Genomic DNA, 25,366 nt, shown 5'->3' with positions numbered 1-25,366 from the left:
ATGAGAAGCCCGTGCACGCCACAACTAGAGAAAGCCCATGTGCAGCAATGAAGACCCAATGCAGCCAAAATAAATAAATAAATAAATTTATTAAAAAAAAAAAAAGATCCCTTCCCTTCCCGCCCCTCCTCCCCGCACAGAATCACAATCTCCAAAAAAAATAATTTTGAAAGAAGAGGAGGTAGATTGGATAAATGTCCATGGAACTTCTGGGCTATTCTCACTTCTTTTTGAGGGCCAGCAGCCTGCTGTGGGTTAGAAGATTATGTTCGTTTGTAGTAAATTTTGAGGCTAGGAAAAACCAAGCTAATAGTCCTTTGACAAAGACCAATTTCATGCCCTTGTTTTAATCTTTAATCTAGTCACCATATGTTGTTTCTGAAGGATTAGTTAACTAAAAGACCTTATTTTGAGGACAAGCTGGACTAACGTTGGCAATATGCCAGAAAAATGAGAAAATAATTGCAGAAATGTCTGCAAAAATGCTTAATAATTTCTTTTATTAATAAAAATTTTAAAACTTAAGCTGGACTGGAAAGAGAATATAGATTTTACTCCAAATTCACGAGCTTTTAACCCACAAGAAACAAATGCCCACAATTCTTTTAGAGAACACAATTAAAGGCCCACAGATAATAGTAACGACAGTACCTATGGGGTAGAGACATCTCTAAATCAACTGTATTTCTGAGGTAAAATTTAAACCAGTAAGGAAGCACTACCCAGTTAGAATTCAATATTGCCTTCTTGTTAATTTTTTATACAATAGTAAATATTTGCATAGAGTTAATTTACATAGTTGCTGTATTGTTTTCCTAAGGCTGCTGTAGCAAAGAACTACAAACTTGGTGGCTTAAAACAATAGAAAAGTTTCTCTCCCAGTTCTGGAGTCTGTAAGTCCAAACTCAAGATGTTGACAGGGCCATGCTTCCTCTGAGTCCAGAGAAGGATCTGTTTCATTCCTCTTTCCCTAGCTTCTGAGGGCTTCTGGCAACCATTGTCGCTCTTAGATTGTAGATGCATCATTCCAGTCTCTGCCTCTGCCTCTGTCTTTATGTAGCCTGATCTCTGTGTGTCTCTGGATCTCTGTGTCTTCGCATGGTCTTCTCTCTCATGTGTCTGTGTCCAAATTCCCCTCTTTTTATGAGGACACTGGTCACTGGATTAGGACCACCCTAATACATTATGACCTCATCTTAACTAAGCACATCATCAAATACTTCCAAATAAGGTCACATTCCGTTACCATTTCACTGGCTCTGCATTTCCATCCGTATAATGGGAATCACATTTCTTGTTCCTGTCTGGTTTTAGTATAATGGATGTATTATTAATTGTTCTCCAATAAGATCTATCCTTTGAGTCTTACTCCTGAGATCTAGTAAGATAGGAGGTCAAACTTCCTGTGGAATTATTTTCATGTAACATGAAAATTATTAAGCACGGAATCTTTTTTCATATAAGCTTTTCAGACTTGCATTTCCTAGAACGTACCTTGGGGAAGATCAGTTTAAGAATTTGCCCTATGTATCCAGTAAAAATAATAAAACTAGAGACGTAGGTATGTGGTCTGAATGCTTGTGTCCTTCTCACCGCCCCCCTGCAGTTCATATGTTGAAATCCTACCCCCCAAGGCAATGGCATTAGGAGGTGGGGCCTTTGAAAGGTGATTAGGTCATGATGGTGGAGCCCTGTTGAATGGGACTAAGCTCTTATAAAAAAGGCCCCAGAGAGCTAGCTCCTCCTTTCCACCATGTGAGGACACATGAGAGACTGACAGTCTGCAACCCAGGAGAGGGCTTTCACTGGAACCCAACCATGTTGGCACCCTGATCTTGGACTTCCAGCCTCCAGAACTCTGGGAGATTTATATTGTTTACAAGCTACCCAGTATATGATATTTTGCTATAAGCAGACTGAACAGACTAAGAGAGTAAGTAATATTATCTTCAACACACACACACACGCACGCACACGCATGTTGAACCACGGAATGCCGCATGAGTTTTTGGCTTTAGGAGACTGTTTGGAGTTTCTACAAGTGCTGCTGAACATTTTCATTAGCTCTTGGATAAAGGCCTTCTTTCGTTGACAACTTTAAAAGATTTATGATGACTTTGGAGATGGCTACAGTTGCCAGTCATAAAAGAAACAACAATCTCATGAGCACAAGGCAGGGAATGATGGTCCTTGCCTGGAGTACAACCCAAGAGGATGGGGGAGAGGAGGTCCCTTGTGGAATGACAGTGTGCAGAGCTTGGCTGACTCACTCCCTGGTGAAACTGGTTAAAATTATAAGAAAGGAACGATTAAAACCTCTGGAAATGGTCCCTAAGGACAAACAGTAAATGAAGAAACGTCTGTTCAAGAAAAATCTACAAGAATGTGGTGAAGAGTTGAGTCTGTGGTATTTGAAACAAGACTGCTTCCTCCCTCATCCCTCCAGCTCAGTGAGGTGAGGACTCCACTCCAGACTGCTGTAGCCAAGAGCACAAGGCTGCCTAACCCCCCAGCTCCAAAATGGGGGGGCTTCCTTCCTGCAAAAAAGCAGGACTTGAGTGTTTCCAGCTCCCAGCTTCCTGCTTCTGAGGCTGAGTCCCAGGCCAGTGTGGTTAGGAGGTGGGTGCTCCCTGCTTCTGTCCAGCCCTCGCTTGTGGAATGAAGGCTGTACCTTGGGTAAAGTACACCAGAAGCACTGGGGCCCCTATTGCGCTTGCCTGGCTCCTGAGGTATTGGTAGAGGCAAAGCCAAGAGGACCTCGGGCTGCGGCCACCCCAACCTGCACTGAGCACTTAACCCCAAAACAGGAATGTCACTCAGGGAGAAGCTGTTGTGTCATTCCCGGTTCCAGAGCCCCGGCTCAGAGATTTTGCCCCGGGGGAGAGGGAGAGCAGGCTGTTAAACAGTTAGCTCCTAATCTCTTTCCAAAGGAACTGATTTTATTTATAACAGAGTGAAAAAGCGCAAATATAAAGGCACTCTGAAGAACAGTGGAGGCTGTGGTTAAAGGCAATACAGAGGTGATTCATGGACTTAAAGGACAGCCTAGATTAAAAAGATTTGGCTTAGACCGTGGGGTGGCCGGTTTGGAGGAGAGAACTGAGAAATAAAACAGCTGAGAAGGAGCCCTCGTGAGGTCAGAACAAATCACAAATGCTGACCTCAGAGACTGTTCCTTTAAAGGAGCCACCATTTGATTGGACTCATTTGTAGAGCAGTTGAGTGCACTGTTGAAAACAATAGAGCAGTCTGCTGGAAATTAGTAGAGTTTAACAAACAGCTGGGTGTGGTCAGTGGAGGGGGAGAAAAGCCCTCTCTATACCGCAGTCACTCAGGGGTTAGGGCAGGCACACCCAGAGCTGCACCTTCCTAAGGAGCAAAATCGGAGTCTTATCAATGTGTGTATGTATTGGGTTGGGGAAGGGGTGGAGAGACTTACAGTAAAATAATCCAGCCAGTTACTAACATTAAACAAGCAAAACAACAATAAGAAGTAGATGTCAGTATCCAGAGTTGCTATAATATGTTATTGAATATGTCCAGTTTCCAACAAAAAAAGTTATGAGGTATGCAATGAAACAGGAAAGTATGACCCATACACCAGGAAAAAACAAAACAAAACAGCCAACAGTAACTGCCTGTGAGAGTACCAGATGTTGGATTTAACAGAAAAAGATTTCAAAATAGCTACAATAAATATGTTCACAGAACTAAAGGAAAGCATGATTAAAGAAGTAAAGGAAGGTATGTTGCATTAAATAGAGAATGGCAATGAAGAGATAGAAATTATAAAAGAAGCAAATGGAAGTTCTCGAGTTTAAAAATATAATTGGAATAAAAAATCACTAGATCAAGAGAATGAGAAGACAAGTGACAGATTGGGAGAAAATATTTGTAAAAGACTTATCTGATAAAGGACTAAAAAGCCAATAATAAGAAAATGAGCAAACTGATTTCAAAAGGGCAAAAGACCTGAATAGACACGTCTCCAAAGAAAATATACAGATGGCAGATAAGATGCTCATTGTTACATGTAAAAGATGCTCATCATTACATGTAATCAGGGAAATGCAAATTAAAACAACAATGAAATATTACTACACACGTATTAGAATGGCCAAAAACTAGAACACCAACAAGACCAAAATCTGCTAAAGATGTAGAGCAACAGGAACTCTCATTCATTACTGGTGGGAATACAATAAACGGTACAGCCACGTTGGACAGTTTGTCAGTTTCCTTACAAAACTAAACATACTGTTACCGTACAGTCCAGCAATTGCATGCCTTGGTATCTACTGAAATGAGTTGAACTTATGTCTACACAAAGACTTGCACACAGATGTTTAGAGCAACTTTATTCAGAATTGCCAAAACTTGGAAGCAACCAAGATATCCTTCAGTAGGTGAATGAGTAAATAAGTTGTGATACATCCAAACAATGGAATATTATTTGGCTCTAAAATAAATGAGGTATCAAGCCATGAAAATACATGGAGGAATCTTAAATGCATACTATTAAATGAAATAAACCAATCTGAAAAGGCTACATATTGCATGATTCCAACCATGTGACATTCTGGAAAAGGGAAAACTATAGTGACAGTGAAAAGGTTACCAGTTGCCCAGGGTTAGGTGGGAGGGAAGGATTAACAGTAAGAGCACAGAGGATTTTTAGGACAGGAAACTATTTGGTATGATACTGTGATGGTAGATACATATCATTATACATTTGCCAACCATAGAGTGTACAACACCAAGAGTGAACCTTGGTGTATGTTATGGACTTTGGGTGATAATGATGTGTCAGAGTAGGTTTATCAGTTGTAACAAATGTACCCCTCTGGTGCAGGATGTTGATAGTGGGGAGGCTGTTCCTGTGTTGGGTCAGGGTACATATGGGAACTCTGTATTTCCTGCTCAATTTTGCTGTGAACCTAAAACTGCTCTAAAAAATAAAGTCTATTAAAAATTCACTAAAGAAGCTCAAATGTAGATTTGAACTAGCCGAAGAAAAATTAGTGAACCTGAAGATACATAAATAGAAAATATGCCAGCTGAAGAATAGAGAGCAAAAGGAATGAAGAAAGATGAATGCAGCCTCAGAGAAATAGGGGAAACCATCAAGCATGTCTGTATACACACAATAGAAGTATTGGAAGGAGAGGAGAGAGAGAAAGGAGCAGAAAAAAAAAAAACAAATTTTCCAAATTTATTGAAAAACAACCTACACATCCAGGAAATTCAATGAACTCCAAGTAGGATAAATACATAGAGATTGACAAATAAACATATCATAGTAAAAAATGGTGACAGTCAAAGACAAGAGAAAAATCTTGAAAGCAAGAAAAAAAAAAACTTGTCACAAGGGCATCTCTGTAAGAGTAAGCACTGACTTCTCAGCAGAAAAATGGAGGCCAGAGGTTGGGGAATAACATTTAAAGTGCTCAAAGATAAAAACTGTCAACCAGATGGAGTTACTATAGAACCCACTAGTTGAAGGACATGGTCTACAACAAGACTGAACTTATGTTAGATCAACTGACTACAAGCCTGGTGGGATTCAGTATCAAGCCACAGAACTCAGGACACTATAGTTACATGCAAATGAAGACACATGTAGTGTGAGGTCTGGGAGGACCCCAAACACAGAGCTTCAATGCCTTTTCCCAAGGGAATCAGTGTATGTCACCCTTCTGACTCAATGATGTGACCAACCAGGAGCTCTACCATTCATGCCCAGAGTTTTTATTAGGTTATCATTACATAGGCATAATTTATTGAACATTGGACATGTGATTGAACTCTGTCTCCAGCTCTTTCCTTCCCTCTCCTCCCTGGAAGTCAGGAGGTCAGGCTGATATCATGTGACTCAAACTTCCATCCCTCTAATCACATGGCTGATCTTTCCAGCGTGACCAGCCCCCATCCTGAAGCTATTGATACCTAGGGGCTCACTGTGAGTCAACTCGTTGGCATAAATTTAGTTGTAATCCAAGGGGCTCATAAATAACAAAGATACTTCATCACTCAGGAAATTATAAGCGTTTTAGAAGCTCCATGCCAGGAACCTTGGGCAAAGACCAGATAAATATAATATTTATTATACAACAGTCATGGTGTGTCATTGTTTTTATATGTTGCTAGATTGAGTTTGTTGGTATTTTTTATTGAGGATTTTTACTTCTATATTCATAAGAGAGATTGGTTTATAGTTTTCTTGTGATGTCTTTGTCTTCTTTTTGGTAGCAGGCTGATAGGATGAATTGGGAAGTATTCTGCTATTTTTTTGGAAGAGTTTTGTGAAGAATTGGTGTTAATTCTTCTTTGAACATTTGGTAGAATTTACCAGTGAAGCCATCTATTGCTGGGATTTTTTTGTGGGAAGTTTTGCAATTAATAATTCAATCTATTTATTTTTATAAGTCTTTTAAGACTTTCGATTTCTTCTTGAGTCAGTTTCAGTCATTTTTGTCTTTACAGAAATGTGTCCATTTTATCTGTTAAAATATTCATTTTATTCATTCATAATCCTTTTTATTTCTGTAAGTTCAGTAGTAATGTCCCCTCTTTCATTTCTGCTTCTTTGTATCACTGTTCTGGAGATGGTAGTGGGGATCGTGCCCTACGTTTTTGGAGCGACACTCATGCTTTGTGAGCGTGGCACTGAGTGGGGGTGGCAGCCTCTCATCTTCTTGGCTTGTGTCTTATGCTGTGGAACCTCTGTCGAATGAGTGAGGTGGGGTGAGGTGTTCAGGGCCCCAGCGTTCTTAGCTTGCTGTGCCTGGGGTAGAGCCTTTACTGTATGAGTGAGGCTAGGTGAAGAAAGGCAGCCCATGACTCTTGGCTGCAGTCACCTGGAATTTAGCATGGAGGCAGGGATAAGAGGGAGGTGGGCGGGGGGAGGGGGATAAGAATGCAGGCAGCCTGTCCTCCTGGGGAACTACTGCAGCCCTTACCTGGGAACTGGAGAGAGGCCACACCCACCCAGAGTGGGGCTTCTGTTATACTGATCTGGGGCAAAGGGAGCAAGGGAATGGGTCATGGCTCTAGTGCCATGGATTCTTGAGGTTTTAGTAGATTTTCTTGAATAAATGTTGCTTCCTTTGCTGTATGCAATTGGGACAATTTACAGAGATAGTTATTGATAGATAGTTTTCACCAGTTATAATTCACTGGAGAGAGGGTCCTCAGAACTCCTCATGTGACATTCCAGAAGTATGCCTAATCTCCAGCATTAGTTTGCCTTTCCACAGAATGCGCTTTAAGTTTTGGCTTTATACCTTTAGGTTATGGACAGTTAGGCTGTGGACAGTTCAGGGAGGGCTGGTGAAAAACAGGAGACTAAGAAAGACAACAGGGCTTCCCTGGTGGCGCAGTGGTTGAGAGTCCGCCTGCCGATGCAGGGGACACGGGCTCGTGCCCTGGTCCGGGAAGATCCCACGTGCCGCGGAGCGGCTGGGCCCGTGAGCCATGGCCGCTGAGCCTGCGCGTCCGGAGCCTGTGCTCTGCAACGGGAGAGGCCACGGCAGTGAGAGGCCCCCCCCAAAAAAAGAAAGACAACATAGGAGGCATATATGTGGGGAATTAATATTGAATTGAAAAAAATGTTAAAATATGATATGATTAACTTTGAAAAGAGAAGGTTAAGGTTATGAAGAGCTTAGTACAAAGTGGAATGCTTATAATGCAGAGCAAGACACATAGGTTAGACACACATAATCTCTTTGCAAGGTTGTTATATAATAGAACATATTGCCCATAAAGGTTGCAGAATAGCATTTTAAAACAGACTGGATCCTTTACTTTAGATGGTTGATCTCCTGAGTGACTAAAATGCAGCTTCCCCATCACCACATTCATTATGGTAGAATTTGACAGAGGTACTTTATTAACATAAATGATTAAAATAACATCAGTGTTGTACCTTTTACCTACAACATTGAGCCAGAGTGAAACACCCACGAATATTTTAAAGTTTTTAATAGCAAAGTGCAATTACACCGAATGAGGTTCTGGGCCACGTGGATGATTATTCGTTCTTCCTCCAGAAAAGCTAAACAAATAAAAGCAGCTGTCTTTCCTACTTGACTTTCCGCAAAGTGCTGAGTTGGGCTTGTTGCTCCCCAGACTGGGGCACAGGGTAAACAGCCTCGTTAGATCCCTGGCAATGCTTGGATTCTTAGGGCATGTCAGCTTCCTGAACATGGGTAAGCTATTGTTTTTCCCTTTCCAGGATGAGGAGATAAACCCTACTTCAAATATTTATCCTCCTTATCTTTTTCTTTTTTTTTTTTTTGCGGTACACGGGCCTCTCACTGTTGTGGCCTCTCCTGCTGCGGAGCACAGGCTCCGGACGCGCAGTCTCAGCGGCCATGGCTCACGGGCCCAGCCGCTCCGCGGCACGTGGGATCCTCCCGGACCAAGGCACGAAGACGTGTCCCCTGCATCCGCAGGCGGACTCTCAACCACTGCGCCACCAGGGAAGCCCTATCCTCCTTATCTTGCTTACTCTAGCAAGGGACTTGGTTGTGGTGTCATTTCAAATGAAATGCCAAATATAGAACAATTTCAATTTAAAAAGATAGATATTATTTAATGAGATGCCTCTTTGCAAATTAAAATCTCAAAAATATTAGGGGAAATGCATGCTCTCATATGTTGGCAAGATTATAGAACTTGGCCTTTCTTTGGGATCCTCCCACTCTTCCAGTGGCAGTTCAGTAATTTCTTCAATAAGAGGAAGAAGTAGCAGATATAGTGATACTATCTGACAGCTTCTCTTAGCAACAGAAAATATACGGAACATATATTTAAATGGTAATTTGCAAAGTTTGGTTAAAATCACTACTTATCAAAGTTGTGCTCTAAGATACTAGAATTTGACTTTGGGGTCAAAAAGGGAAAACTAGTAACTACAGCTGGTGAAATATATACACAAATTATACATACTAAATTATATAGGTATGTCATGATTATATACATATAGATATATAGATTTAGATAGTGATCAATATATATGTTAATATATATTGAGTATTATAGAGTCCTAAGGCATAAAAGTGGTTTAAAGTTTATAGAGATGTCTTTAAGCTAAAAAGCTAAATTCTATCTGAGCTAAAATTCAACTTAAAGTGCTTTGATGAACAGCAAAAGTACAGTACTCACTAATGTGAAAAAAATTCTCATCTTAGTTTCACTAAAGCCTAGTGAGTTAAAAGCTGATTTGAAGCAATCCTGTTTCTTTATTTTGAGGGTTTCCCCCCCTTGGAAGGTAACTAGCTGCACTGACACATCCGTGGACGCTGACAAAGTGTTGTTTCACGTACTGAAAGGCAAACTCCAGACTGCAGGAGTTTGGAAATACATTTGCCTGTCATTTCAGTTATCCAGGTTCCTTGATTATATCTGCTCCTAGACAGTTGACAAGATAAGGACTGAGCACAAAATATCACCAATGTCGATGTATTCCACGTGTCATGAAAAAAAATCACATAATAAAGAGCAATATCTTCTTTGGAAAGCTTTGAAGATCAAGGTCACAAGTCTGTAAAATAGCACAATTACTGTACGTTGGGCAGCCCATGATTTCCTGTAAACCTTCATTTTAATGGAGTTCAAAAATATCCTAGGTAAGGTTTTATATACATAAAGGATATTTAGAATATTTATTGTTGCATATTCATAAAGCAAAAAAGGGAGGGGATGAATATCCAATTTTTTTTTAACTCAAGATCCTTTTCTTTCTTTCTTTCTTTCTCTTTCATTTTCGGCTGCGTTGGGGCACGCGGGCTTTTCTCTAGTTGCAGAGAGCAGGGGCTACTCTTTGTTGCGATGCGTGGGCTTCTCATTGCAGCGGCTTCTCTTGTTGTGGAGCACTGGCTCTAGGTGCATGGGCTTCAGTAGTTGTGGCACTCGGGTTCAGTAGTTGTGGCTCGCGGGCTCTAGAGCGCCGGCTCGGTAGTTGTGGTGCATGGACTTAGTTGCTCCGCGGCATGTGGGATCTTCCCAGACCAGGGCTCAAACCCGTGTCCCCTGCACTGGCAGGTGGATTCTTAACCACTGCGCCACCAGGGAAGCCCAAGATCCTTTTCTTAGTAAGAAGTTTCTTACTGCGTTAGGAGTTCCAAACGGCAATTGCATTAGGTAGAGATTGGATTTGCACAAAATTATAATAACAAAGTTACATTTGGTTACCTAAAAGTGTTTTAAATCATTTTCTGGGTCCTATTAAAAAATCTGTGTATCTTTATAAACATATTGATATTTGAATTGGTTTATAGTGTGTGTTTCATTCTAAAAAATGTTATAAAGTCCTAAGGCATAAATAACAAATTATTATTTTGAAGTAAAGCTAAACAAAAAGATTTTTCCATATATATTCCAAATCACAGAATCTTAGAATGATTCAGAACTTGAGGTCATCTGGTTTCATTTCCCACCCACTGTGATAAATACTTGATCCAACTATCTTATAGCCTCTATTTGAAGACATTCATGGGCAGAGAACTCGGTGCTCTCTGTGGCATGAATGACTCAGTGTTTGGAGCATGGACTGGTTGTTAGTCACTGGGCTAAGTGCTTTTCTAATATTATCAAAAACTAATTCTGTGAGGTATTAATATCCAGTTAGACAGATGAAGAAACAATGTTGGAGGTGAAGTAACTTGCTCAAGGCCATTCTGTTATTAAGTGACAGTGTCAGGTCAGCTGGAACAAAATTGGTGTTTTAGACATGACGCTATGCTGTGTGACAAATTCACTCTCATTTTACATGAATTCTCTTTGCATATTCTAAGATAACCATCACAGGCTTTCCTCACTCCTACCCCCAAACAAACATTTTCTTTCTCATATTACTTCTCATTACCCTCTGGTTACCCTTACCAGGCCACCCACAAAGCTAGCAGTGCAATTGTGGGAAACAGAAGTAATCTTTTTCCCACTTCAATTTGCTCTAAAAAGTTAGAAATATTAATCTGCAGAAGTTCAAACAATACAAAAATATATCAGGTCAATAAATACTAGTCTTTCCCTATCCTCTGTATTTAACTCTATATAGTTATTAGGGATTTGTTGTGTCCTTCCAATTAGCTATTTCTTGTTTCTCTCTGTATATGCAGGCAGCCCTTGCTTTGAACGATTCTGATGTGCACAGTTTCCGTGAGTATAGTTTAACACCAGTTCCCCAACAACACAACTCCAGTTTCAGTTATCACAGTATATTAACTGTAATTACCTATGTACAAACCTCACTGCCAGCTCTTCAGTCCACAAATCACTATGTAATAACACATGTGTCCCATGACCATGACTAATGTCACTTTCAAAGTCTGTTAGTGACTAGTCACTGTTCATGTTTAGTTCATGCAGATAGCAAATCATGCAGTTGTGTTGCCTTATTGTTTTCTAGTGATAGAGCCATGTGACATTTTACAAAAGTGGAAAATCAAAAGAGGGAATTGGCCTAAAAGACAAAAGGTACAGCAAAGAAATGAAAAGTGAAAACACTGGAAGTGAAATTTGAATGGAACGTAAATAGAGTTACAGAGGAAACAGCTGCCCATGGGAATGTTTGATGGACTCTAGGTACACAACCAGAGAAACTGAGCGAACTTATTAACATAAATGAGGAAAGTGGCTGTGATGAAAAGAATGATGATGTCTCAGAGGAAGTGACACTGGCAAAAAAAACCCACTTCACATTAAAGGAACTCTTGGAGAATATAGCACAGTACTGAAAGCACAAAGATTAAAATGTTGGTAGCTCATCCAGACTTAGGAGTGTGACAATTTGCCAGGGCAGAGGAAAGGTACTTGCTCTCTCTCATAAATTTATGATGGGAAGAAAGCAAACAATGTTCAAATACTCTTGATAAGTTTTCTTAACAAAGAAATGAAAACTTTAACTCTCAATATTTGTAATGTTTTAAATTAGTGTGCTAAATATTAGCTTTATTTTTAAAATTTTCCCATTTATAACAGTTTTTAATATTTTAATTTTTTAAAGGTCATGGAAAATAATACTTTCTCCCATTGATAATTAAGATTGCTTTGCAGTTTCAGCTTACATGAATGGTCTTTTTAAAAAAAATATTTATTTGGTTGTGTGGGGTCTTAGTCACGGCACACGGGCTCCTTAGTTGTGGTATGCGAACTCTTAGTTGTGGCATGCATGTGGGATCTAGTTCCCTGACCAGGAATCAAACCCGGGCCCCCTACATTGGGAACACAGTCTTACCTGCTGCGCCACCAGGGAAGTCCCTGCATGGTCATTTTTATAATCTTGCATTACTGTACAAAGATTGTCTATGTCATTTGTGTGTGCGTGTAAACAAATATGCACCTGTATAGAACTAGTTTTGTTCTAGAAGTTGGTACCTTTTGACCCCCTTCACCCATTTCACCTATCCCTCACTTCTCAGCCACCAGTCTGTTCTCTGTATCTATGAGCTCAGTTTTTTGGTTTGTTTGTTTGGGTTTTTGTTTGTTCTTAGATGCACATGAAAGTGAGATAATACGGTATTTGTCTGTCTGACTTATTTTGCTTATCATAATGTCCTCAAGGTCCATCCATGTTGATGCAAATGGCAAGATTTCCTTGTTTATGGCTGAGTATTTTGTGTATATACGTGTGTGTATATACACACACGTATATACACGCACATATATCACATTTTCTTTATCCATTCATCCATAAATGGACACAGGTTTTTTCCATGTCTTGGCTCTTGTAAATGCTGCTGCAATGAACATGGGGGTGTATATATCTTATCAAGTTAGTGTTTTCATTTTCTTCAGATAAATACCGAGAAGTGGAATTACTAGGTCATATGGTAGGTCTATTTTTAATTTTTTTAGGAACCTCCATGCTGTTTTACATAATGGCTGCACCAATTTTAATGCATTCCCACTAAGAGTGCACAAGGGCTCCCTTTCCTCCACATCCTTACCAACATTGTTTGTCTTTTTTGATTATATAGTTAAAAAAATAAAATAGGATATTTACATTAATTCTGTTGATGGACATTTAGGTTGTTTCCAGTTTTTCACTATTACAATTGCTGACACACTTTTGTGCACATATGCAAGTACTTGAACGAATCGATTTCTGTTAAGTACAGCTACTGGGTCAAGACATTTATGCATTTAAAATTTTGACAGATATTGCCAAACAGCCCTTGAAAAAGATGTATAATTTATATTCCTTTAAACCATTACAAAAGTGCACATTTCCATGTGCCCTCACCAAGACTTCTTAAATTTTGCCAATTTCACGGGCAAAAAGTCAGATCTATCAGCAAATCCTATTGGGCTTACCTCTACAATGTGTCAAGTTCTATCCACTTCTCCCATACTAACCCAATTCATAATCCACTCTTTATTGCTTGGGCTAATAGCTTCCTAAGTGCTTCCTCTCTCCTGGCCCCATTCCTCATCATCCATTTTTCACACCGCAGCCACAGTGATCTTCAAAAACGTAAACTAGATCCCATGACTCCCTGTTTAACATTCCTTGATGGCTTCTAGCTGAACTTCGAAAACTCAGAATGCAAATCGCTCAAAATGTGGCTGCTGCCTACCCTCTGACATTGTCCCCATCCTCCCGACCCCTACGCAGTTCAGCAAGTTTGTGCCAGCCTCATTGCCTTTTGTTTTTTAATGGAAGGCAGGTGCACAAATTGTATCATCCATAACCCTTGGTTTTATCTCTCTCAGTAAAAACTCCTGAGTCACTTAACACACAAGCTAGGCTGTTGATACAACTCACATCTAATGGTCACCCTCATCTCCCTGCCTCCCACCCAAACTAACTACCAGTCTTAATCTGGTAGTCATCATTTCCTTGTTTCTCCTTTTTGACAGAATTTTATCTATATATTCCTAAAATATTTTCAGTTGTTTAAAATGCTATAGAAAGAGTATCATGACTTACAGGATTCTAAGCGGTAAAATTATCTCATGATATACTTAAAACAGCACAAAAGAGAGAAACATGGCTTTAGAGGGAAAATATTTAATCTGTTTCCTGAAAATAATGTACAAAGCTTTAGAAAAGCGGCATTAGGTTTCGGTGTACAGTGTAAACAGATTCTTGTTTTCTGTAATCACACATATTACACACTTCTTTTGAGCTGGTAACGAGGGCCACTGTGTGCTCATTCCAACCATCTTCTGTTAACAAATGCACTTGAAAAAGTCACTGAAAATAGACTTGAAATAAATGTAGAAAGTGTTGTATAAAAACATATTACTCTATCTACGTGAAATGCTTAAAAATGCAGACCAAGTAAATTCTTTTAGAACTTGACCATGTCTAGAAATATCAATAGATGACCCTGTAAATTGGATTTTCATTGCTTTCATTATTTTTGAAGAAAAAATAGATATAATCAAACCCTTGGAATGACAGAGATGAAGTTAGACCAACTCTGTTCTCAAAAATAAAATCACAAGTTTATACACAGGAGGAGGCAAGAGTCTGAGTTTTTAAAATCTGACAAATTGACGAAATGTTACAATTTGAGTGATTGTGTGTATATATGTATGTGTGTGATATATTGATTTGTCCATAATCCACACATGAAGTAATGACAGCAGTTAAAACACTTCTAAACTGGCTCTCGATGTACCCTAACAGTGAACATTTCAAACTTTAAAAAAATATTAACCTATGTATAACATAATTAGAAACATATACCTCCAAGTAGAGAGAAATTACTTCTAAAGTCATGTCGGGTACCGTTCTCCTCCTTTGGAAACTGACGTATTAGGAATTTTAGAAGAAAAATTTACCACAGCAAAACCAATCTACTGTATCTGTTATTCTGGAACCGTATAGTTCCTCACTGAAACTTCTATAGAAACTACTATACTATTGTTTTCCAAAAGCGTGAAGCCTAAGGTGTGGAGAGGAAGTGGTCGTGTGTTTTTACAGGTAAATTTGGATGATGAACATCAGAGGCACTCGGGGACAACACATTCCAACTCCATACACACACACACTTGTTAGTGTTTGAACAGTGTAACGAACACAACAGGTAGCCATCCTGCACGTGCTCACAGAATGAATATATTTCTGGTGGGATTAAGAATAATGACTACAACATCTAAAAATGGAAGATAGCTCCAAGGCTGAGCCCTTCTTCATTTTCAGAAAGGAACGTGTCTATTTTTACCCTTCGTTACCATAATTTATCAACTGTTTTGCCCTATATACCTTAACACATACTTTTCATGGGCATAGCACACTAGATAAAGAATAAAAAATACTGTTTAAACTGGTTCTATTCAAATCTGAGGGCTAATTTTTTTCCCCTCAGTATTATGAGGTCTCATTTCATTTTACTGCAAACGTAAATATGTAACCAAGTATGTTAAAAGCAAAAGGTAGTAAATTCTGCTTGTCCATCTAACTCATAAAAAAATCTGACACTCTTGCTTAATTCTGTATTACTGAAAAACACCAGGTCTGCAAGTTGCTGCTTAAAGAGGAAGGAATTCATACCGTGCCCTGACATGTTACAGAAATACTTTTGAGTATATGGCTGTTAGGCGCTCCGCTGTGCTTGTTTAGTGCTTCTTAGTATATGGTTGTTGGTACAGGCTGGGAAGTAGATTTGGAAATACTTGCGATTCTTTCCTTTTGGTCGTGGGGCTTTCAACAGAACAAAATGTCCTTCGGTCCACTTGAGAGCAACATGCCAGTGAGGAAGAGGGACACACCAAACAAGGAATAACTGTAGCCGGACAAACATTCCACAAGTATCTAGGGTTCGCATTTTCCAACCCCAACCTTTGAGAAACACTAAACCAAATCAGCACACTAAGAAATGGAGGGGATGCAGTCAGAGAAGCTGACCACGCTGCCTCCTGTTCTGCTTTTCCCAGGCTGCGGTCAGACCGGCAGCCTCGGCCCGAAGCAGCCAGGCTGACCTGCAGTCTAATAATATGTGAAAGGGCCAAGGTCTGCTGGTCACAGAACACACACAGGAGATCAGTCCAGGCTCTACCTCTTAACGCCATGCTTTCTATTACCCTATTGCAAGGAAATGGGGGGAAAGAAAGCAAACTTTTAATTATTCAGGACAAAATCATGACTTGTGGTTAGCGTGAATTCATTTAAAAAAAACCATGTGCCACAGGAGTCGGAAGAGGAGGAAACCTTGGTGATTAACAGTGAATTCTAAAGTATGACGCTATCATTACCTTTTCAAGTTGATGTACATTTCTTTAAGGGTTTCAGAAGTGGAATTTTATAGCAATGTTAACAGATTATAATATTTAAATTAGCAAACGATTTAAATGAAAAACATCTGCATTCTTGTATTTAGATGACCATGAATCGTAATCAGTGGTATGTAGCATTTTACTTCATACCTTTTAACAGTACCTAAAGCTGGAATGATAGGTTGACCTGGTGAAAACTTTACTATAATAGAATTGCAAATATCTGAGTCTTGCGGGGTGGGGTGAGGCCTACATACTTCAGTGCTATTTACGAATCAAGTAGGCAGATGACTTTGTGTTAACAGACTGGCCAAATATTACGTTTCTAGGGCTCACTTTGGTTATTAAAACGGTATTTTCTTAAATATGAATAAGCTTTTAAGGGTTTGAGAGAGTCCTGTGCTAAGAATTCTGTGAGAAGGTCTTACAATTACCTTCTGAAGACTAATTAAAATAGCACTTTTGGAACTAGAACTGAAAAGCTATTTAATTCTTTAATACATCCATCTGCTAAGAAAAACTAGATAATATCTGAATTTAAGAAAGAATGGTACATAAAATCTTCTGGGAAAAACAATTATACAGACTGTTCCAAACCCTGAAGGATAACTATGTATAACGAAAAGTCCCCAAAGCTAGTAAGATTAAACGGATTTACTTTACATTTCAATCACCACTAGGATTTTGGGGGTTCTTTGTGTTGATTAGTTACTATATATAACTATGAAGATTTATGCTTAAAAAAAAAAAAAATTGAGAGGCAGGCATCACAGCACGGTAGCTGAGTAGACGCACCCGTGCTCGGCCAGTCCTAAGTGTGTGATCTCCATTACACTGGTGTAACTGCTTATAACTTCTTTATGTCTCAGTTTCTTCATCAGGGAAATAAGGAAAAATAGTACCGCCCTCATAAGGTGGTTGTGAGGATTAAATCAGTTAATACACAGAAAGCACTTAGAAAAGTGTCAGGCACGTAGTAAGCACTGAATAAATTTAGCTATTATTACTTTAAGTACTGCCAAAGGCTTAAGAAAGCATTCACAAAAGTAAGTACTCTTAATCCCAGTCTGTTTTCACTCTACATGTAGGAGTACAGCTAGGAATTAGGAGATCTGTGTTCAGATAAAAGGTCCATCACTCACTAGTCACCCTTAGTCATTCAACAAAACTGGCTGAGCAACTGACTGCACCAGGCACCACTCCAGCATCAGCCGTTACTCGGGGAGCGCTGATCTTGAGACACGCTGCCAGCCTTCTAAAGCTGCTTCCTCATCTGTAAAATGGACATAAGATCTACCTGTCTGATTCATAAGGTTATTCGGAAGCTCAAATGAGGCAAAATGCATGAAGGCACTTGGAAGATTTAGGAAAGCACCGTCAGAGTATGTTCCAGGAATGTGGTTTAGGGTATGTCTGGACCCTCTAAGGAAGTTTATTACTCAGTTCCAGGTCTTAAAAAAACAAAACTGTAGGTGTTTCTTTATAACAACGTTTATAAAATAGTAATATGTTTATTATAAAACCTTCTCTTCTTGAATTCCAACTCTAGGGAGAGTATTAAATACCAAACGGTTGATAGAGAAATTCGTTTCCTTTAGAAACTGTGGTTGCAAAGAAAATGTGAAGCCATGTGTTTACAGACATAAGTTATTAACATTATTATTAACTAGGCCAATAACTAGCAGTTTCATTATTTACTAACTGCTATACAAACGCTATTTCATTGAGTCCTTACAGCAACTCCATAAGGCAGGTATAGCAACCCCAGTTTACAGGGCAGAATCCAAGCGACTGCAAAGTCCGTGCTCATAAACGCTATGCTACATCACACAATAAAAACTCCAGCAGAAAAAGCCATAATCATTTCTGTCTCCACCAGATCACATACTTAAGAGAAGTGGTAGATCAAAGAGCTCTAAACTGTGTTCTGATCTTTGGTAATAAAAGTGACGTTAGAAAAGCTATTATAGAACAAGTCCTTACTGTTCAGTTCATTTTAAATCTTTAAAGCACATTCCCAGTTGGGTTTGTTTTTTTTTTAAATAACCCATTGCTCAATTAAAAAAAAATTACGGAAAAGTAGAAAACAAAAATATTCACAAGTCCACCATTCATACTCCGCCACTGACACAGTCCCTCTGCATATATATTTTTATGCAACTCGTGAGCTATGAAATTTAGTTTTTGATGACTGTTCTTAAACATGATGCCAAATATAATGGCTAGACTGCTTTTAATTGGCAGATATAAACTAATGCTAAATGTCGGGTAAGCAGAAAATTATATTACAGAGGTATGTATTATTCATGTCTTCGCAAATTTTCCAACTATGGAAAAACAAGCAGAGAATAACTTATTTCAGTGGTACTAGCTCCAAAGTATATTGGCCATGTGAGAAATTGAGTTGATCTTTGTATCTGCATGAGTATATATACACATACATACATACATACATACATATATATATATACACTCATCTACATATACTAAGCTTTTTTGGGCTGTTTTAAGATTTATAGCTTTCTGCAGGCCTGATAACACTATAGCTAAATATATTATTAGAACAGTTAAGGAGAAAATTGTTTAGTCATTGAACTTTACCAAAGTTACACTTATGGGTGATTAAACTGTAAAGCTTCCCCTTGGGAAAAGGTTAAATATTTGCTTCAGACAGCATTTTCAAGATAAGCAAAATTCTTTTCAGAGCTTTCAATCCTGAGTACAAATTCAGAAAAGAAAATTCTACCATTTGTGAAATGATATCATGACGAGTGGCAGAAAAAATGGTGACAAAGCAGCAGAATAATTTAGGGCAAAGACCCCAGGTATCATGTCTAAGTGTATGTAATGCCACGTTACCGGCACTTTGATTACAGTGACTAACACTAAAATCTTTTTTTAAACTATCACTGAACATAACTTTTGCTTTTCCTCATGCGTAAATTAAAAAATATGCAGAAATCTTTATAGAAAACAAAGTCAGGAATCACAAAGTTTTTAAAAATAGATTTTCTAGTGCTTCCTCTTATGTAAGAGATTTATGTTAGTCATAAATTCTAGGAACCTATTTATATTGCTTAATGTGATTTACAAAAAATCATACCAATCCATATAAATAATATTTTGCATGTAGAAAACAATGCAGACTAGTGGCTGGCTAAGAATAAGAATGTTCAAGAAGAGCATAAGCTTAATACTAACAGAAAACTCTGTCTAGATAAAGTGAACAAGAAATATTTTTGGATTTTAGTGTACATGAAAATACATACTGTGTGTATATTTGTGTATAATACTGAAAAAACAGTTATCAGGCATTCCTGAATTAACAATTTAAAACTGTATATACTTCTTTCAGAGAGTGAAATTATTGTCCTTAAATAGGAAAAAATTAAGCCAAACTATCCTGTCCAACTGGAAGTGAGAACTATAATAATAAAATGAGATTTAAAAATTACCATGGCCTATTCTCCATAAAAGAGCAAATTAATGTTATATATCCTTTTATTACAGAACATATTTTTTTTATGGAGAGAAAAGGTTTATGTGGTACTTATATATGATTTTAAACAGAATTCCTTTTAACTTCACATTTATAATACTTCTCTTTAAAAATATCTTTAGCAGGCTACAAATTAAATGAAAGTCATGATCTATGCATTTCCTTACTTCAGATTTAGGTAACTTGAATAAAAGAAGTGAATAGTATGTTCAAAACTATAGTTCAAAAACATATAAAGATATGGGCAGATTATCATGCTTAAACATTACACTTCAAATTGAGCACTGGTTTTGAAGGGAGAAGGCGTATTATGCTATATTGTCTATAAATATTTACTGAACAAATATGATTCTCCTGTTTTTAAAAATCTTGTAAGCTATTAAACCACAAACATGTTGAATCAGTTTTAGTAAAAACAAGCAGAGGCTTTTAAAATAGTTATAAAGAGAAATTATGATTAAAAAAACCTTTCAATATCTTCTGGTGACTATTTCTTTTAAGGTTAAAAAAAAACCCACCAAAAAAGTGTCATCAAATCACTGTATGTTTCAGCCTTAATATTTTAAAGTAATATATTAAGATATACTATACATATTAATAGCATGAAAGTGCTTCACATTGAAATTTTCGCTTTGAAGGCTTGACAGTAATTTTTAAAAACATCACAATAAATGATCATAATTTAAATTCTGAATATGGGAACCAAAAAAACCCCCAAACCCAACAACATCTGCATTTAACGCTTCAACTGAAATGTAAACTTCTAAGACAACATACATACCCATTTGCATCAGATTCAGTGTCACAGTTCTTTAAGTGGTATCACAGACAGTAATGTGTCCCAAAGTCCCTTTCTCCTTGAAAGTCATAACATTTCTGTGGACTCATCCGTTATTTGGTAAGACTGTTCATTCAGAAAAAAAGTTAAAGGAGTGAGCCTGTATGTCCTTAGAGACTCTAACTTTTAGAAATACAGAAATATATTTTCTGTATATAGAAACATACAGAATATTTAACATACCATTAATAGTGGTATGTTAAAATAGCAAATAATTTAAAACAGACTGAATATATCTCAAATGAGAAAATCGCAGAAGAGAACAAAGAACATTTTTACCACCTAGGTACTCTTTAAGCTGCTACTGTGATGAAAAGACGTTTTTGGGGGCCTAAAACAGAACTTGCACCTTGAATGGCAGGCGTCCTTATAATATGTGGACTGGATCTTAACTCTGTTTAAAGTTATTGTGCAATTTACACATTCAGATGTGCTGCTTGATAAGTGTAAAAAAGTTAGTTAAAATATTTGGTATCGGGGCTTCCCTGGTGGCGCAGTGGTTGGGAGTCCGCCTGCCGATGCAGGGGACGTGGGTTCATGCCCCGGTCCGGGAAGATCCCACATACCGCGAAGCGGCTGGGCCCGTGAGCCACGGCCGCTGAGCCTGTGCGTCCGGAGCCTGTGCTCCTCAACTGGAGAGGCCACAACAGTGAGAGGCCCGTGTACCGCAAAAAAAAAAAAAAAAAAAAAAAATTTGGTATCATTATTGTTATCAGTATTCACTGCAAATTATCTCATGATAATATTCTGTCCTATAACGTGGACTTAAGTCTTGTGCCAAATAGCAGCACAGATTACAGGATCATGGTTCAAATCACGGTCAATGACTTAGCTGGTACACAGTGAGAAGGCAGGAATTTGTCTATAATAAATAAATAAGGAGCATAGCTTTATTTTAGTATCAGTTGCTAGAACTCAACAATGGGTTTCTGGGTACCCAGAGGCAGAAATAAAGTTTCTTTTCATAAATTACACAGTGATGGTGGGGATGGAGAACAGGAGGCACTGGGATGCTAGGCAGCTTGCTAAAATATATACTTGAGTTCTACTGGAGGTATGTAGTCTTGCTGTGTATCGGTTATTTGTAAAGGCTGACTGAACGAAATCCCCTTCATCATACAGGCACTGCTGTCTGCACTACAGTAATAGAGAAATACGCTGATAGAGAGAACGGCTTCGAGTGATAAACAATCCCCAGGGATCTGCAGTGAGATTGTTGGTTGACTGGAAATGCTCTCTATCTCTCCAGATGGTATCTGTCCTTGAAGAAGCCATTCATTGCCTAGAAAATAAACAGGTAAATTATTAAGACTGCATAAGAAGTCAAGTAGGAAAGTGGACAAACCTTACGAACACTAGATTCGTTCAATCAACAAATATTTACTGAAAGCCTCTAAGTGCCAGGCACTGTGCTCTGTGTGGAGGATACAAAATAAGATAGAAGTAGTTCCTCGTCTAATCATCTTGATGTCAAATTAAAATTCTTCCTTTGAACGCTGTAAAATAAATTATAAAGTTATTTCTACTGAAATCCAGATGAATACTGCCAATATGGTTATAGATTTAAAATGTGATTATGGAATTTAAAATGAAAACTATTAATAAGTTCTAGAAATAAACATAGGACACTTGAGAAAATAGATCATTTTTACCATATAAGTGTCTAGAAATATGCAAACTACAAAATAATCTAGGGAATACAAATGTATGTACAACTGCAGTGACTTTCAAGACGATGAACTATTGAATATCCAAAGGTGGTAATTTTAAAAAGCCACTGATTTTTTTAAGAAACAAGTAACACTGAATACATTATTCCGAGGGACTCAATGTAGAAAATGAATAGAGATTTTGTCTACCTCATTTTAACACATAAAACTCCTCTGAGACTTAAATACGTAGATTATCTATGTAACAAAAGTCTAAAAAACCACTAAAAATCATTAAGTCTTCTAGTATTAAAGTTTTTAAAATGTTTTTATTCACCCAGTGCCTTCTCTCAGAAGGAACACATGCGTCATATTGAGGACGCGCATACTTAGGCTGACACTCAGCATTAGCTAATTAAGAGCCATCATTTGGGAAATGCAGGACCTGCTTTCCTGCCATCTTAAATAGAATACGTTGAACGTAATCTAACGACTTAACGACTCGGGGCCATCTGTACAAAAAGTGGACCATCTACTGAGTAGTGATGAAATTCCACGTCTACTTTTTAGCTTTTCTCTCTTTTGACCTCAGGATGAGTCAACAGACTAGAGCACCTGCCTCTACTGGTCCTCTTCATCTCTCCTTTAGTTTATTGCTTCTAATATTCTGTTGACTGAAAAATTAAATCTGAGATACATATATCAAATAAGAGTAAGGAGAATGTGAAAGGTTGAGAATCTAAAGAGTTAAGTGCAGAGCTTTTAAACAATTCTTTTAAAATTCTCTGGCCTTTTTGCTTGCTTCTGGACTGAAGAATATGTTTTATTTTAATGTTTGATTTTGTTAGATAGCAGGCTAGTGGGGGAACTTCTCATATGTTAAATAAAAACAGGAAAATAGTAAATTACACTATCTTAATGTCCAATTCTAGAAATAAAACAGTGTTTCTCTAGATAATTTTTGGACACATCACATGTATCTAAAATAGCTAAAAATAGCTAAGAATCTTCTCTTTAGATCACTTCACTTTCCTTTAATACTATCCATGTTTTGTACTCCAATAACTTGATACTAATTAACTGGTGTATTTGACAGAGTTAAAATAAACATGTTAATTTACCAGTATCCTATTAAAAAAAATACTCTGTTTTTAATTTTTCTGTGTGCGGTTAAAGAGCAGTTATCTCCAAATGATGCAATGCTTTCAGACTAATGGACACAGGCAGGACAGTTAAACTGGCAGTTGAGGACTTGCTCTGAACCTACAGAGGACTGTGGAATGAATGGCCAGGGTTTGAGTTCTCTTCTGCCCAAACATCCTCCTCTAGTACTGCATGGCTCAGCCCTCTCCTTTGTGGGGAGTAGATGGGGGTGGTCTCCCCACAGGCTCAGTCAGTCACTCCAGAGCCAGCAAACTCTAACTCAGCAGTTCCTTCCGGCAGATCGCTCTGTTCTCTTGGTGTGGATACCAAGCGGGCAGTTGCAGGACAGTAGCTGCTGCTCTGAGAAGGTACCAAGGTAAGAAGGCATAAAGCCTGGACCTGGGTAATGTACAAAAGAAAAGTGTGTGAGAGGGCCTGAGACAGGAGGAGTCGGGCAGCAAATTCAAAACTGAGTGAGAACCTGTGAAAGAGCACGGGAGGCTAGGACACAGCAAGATCACTAGGGACCGGAACTTACTACTGTTCACTTTCAAATTGTTGCCTACTCTTAGAGATGTTGGAAAGCACTGCTAGAAGACAAGCAGTACACTGATTACTTGTAAGTTCATGAAATAAGTTCACACTGTGATTCAAACACACACCCAAATCTTTACATAATTTACAGTAACTGAATACTTTCGAGAATAGACTCAAACAGGAAATGTTCTGAGATTAAAAGATCACAAATTAGTGACTGAGGACAAAGGCTCTGCCTGGACTCTAATCATAGTAATTCATCTGTATTTAATTACACATCCTCCTCCAACAAAGTTTTTTCTTCTACTTGAATGGCATACTTTTAAGCAATGGCTTTGGCATTCTTGTAGCAAGAAAGTTAATGGGGCTCAAATTCTACCTTTGGAATCCCTAGAGGAGAAAACACAGCTTCAGGCTTAATAACTGGTAAGTCAAGTCCTAATGATACTACTGAAATAAAATGAACAGCAAGTGAAAGCTCTAAAGCGTTTGACAGACGCTATCTGGAAAAGTGAAAGATAATAATAAAACCACCAAGGAACTGAATTAGAGTTTGTGTCAAGTTAATTCAGTTAAAAGCAAGAATATATTAAAAAAAAATCAAACTCAAGGGAAAAATCAATTTAATTCTTTAGAAGAGAATCCGTGAGATTTAGCGGTACGGTGGTGATCATCATCAATACTGGGTCAGGACCCCAGAGACCTGCTGATTAAACTGCGTAGCCAGTACCTACACTTCTGCTCCCTCGTGCCTCACCTTGGCTGGAGACAAACAGCCTCCACGTGGACTAGCCTAACTTTCAATTCATGACAGCCAGCCTCAAACACAGCCTCCTGGCCGTTCAGCAATCACACTGTATTTCCCTCACGCAGTCACCCTCCCACCTTCCTGACCCTCTTCTTTTTTCAAACCGCCAAAACCTCCCCCTCCCCCTCTCAGCTGATGGCTGTGCTTCCCAATAATTAAGAAAACCGAAGCACGCAGAAGAGTGCTTCCACAAGCATCCACTTCACAGTTACCCATCTAGATCTCTGGGTCGCACACTGGGCCCTCCCTCCTTACCGTGGAAATGAGGTCCACATTCCTGGCAAAGGCCAGCCTGCCAACCTCTCCCATCCTCCTATCCTTTAGGATACCCCGCAACACATACCATCAGTCCTTTCCTCTACCGATCTTTGCCATCAATATAACGAACACACTGCTCTCTCAACTCCGTTTTCCCCTGAGGGCAACTGCTCTCTTCTCCCTTAGCTTTTTAGCTCAGCTCCTCTAAGAGCTATCTATATTTACTTTCTCCAGTTCCTCTCCTTCAATTCTTTTCTAACCTGCTCGAATCAGGCACCTCCTCCACCACTCTGAAACGGCCCTGGTCGAGGACATCCATTAACGATAACACTGAATCAACGATCAATTCTTAGTCCTTATTTCACCTGATCTATCAATCGTGCTCAACACAGCTGATCACGCTC

General features: G+C 38.6%; 1 protein-coding gene across 3 annotated transcripts in view; it reads right to left on the bottom strand.

Moving 5' to 3' along the window:
- Positions 1-17,730: 17,730 nt before the first annotated feature.
- The window catches only part of NHLRC2 (NHL repeat containing 2), a 62,838-nt gene continuing 55,202 nt past the window's right edge, over positions 17,731-25,366 (bottom strand). For 2 of the 3 annotated variants that reach the window (XM_022568710.3, XM_022568711.3), the window contains exon 11: positions 17,731-21,849. In XM_022568710.3, coding sequence (XP_022424418.1) covers positions 21,593-21,849 — 257 coding nt within the window. In that variant the 3' untranslated portion in view covers positions 17,731-21,592. The other variant, XM_089898196.1, reaches the window with a different exon arrangement.

This window comes from Delphinapterus leucas, chromosome 16 (genome assembly GCF_059928025.1).
Source record: "Delphinapterus leucas isolate spDelLeu-1000000601 "Yukka" chromosome 16, BTC_Dleu_Yukka2, whole genome shotgun sequence".
In the NCBI taxonomy this organism is placed as follows: domain Eukaryota; kingdom Metazoa; phylum Chordata; class Mammalia; order Artiodactyla; family Monodontidae; genus Delphinapterus; species Delphinapterus leucas.
The sequence above is the reverse complement of the archived record's forward strand: the minus strand, read 5'-3'. Positions and strand labels throughout refer to the sequence as shown.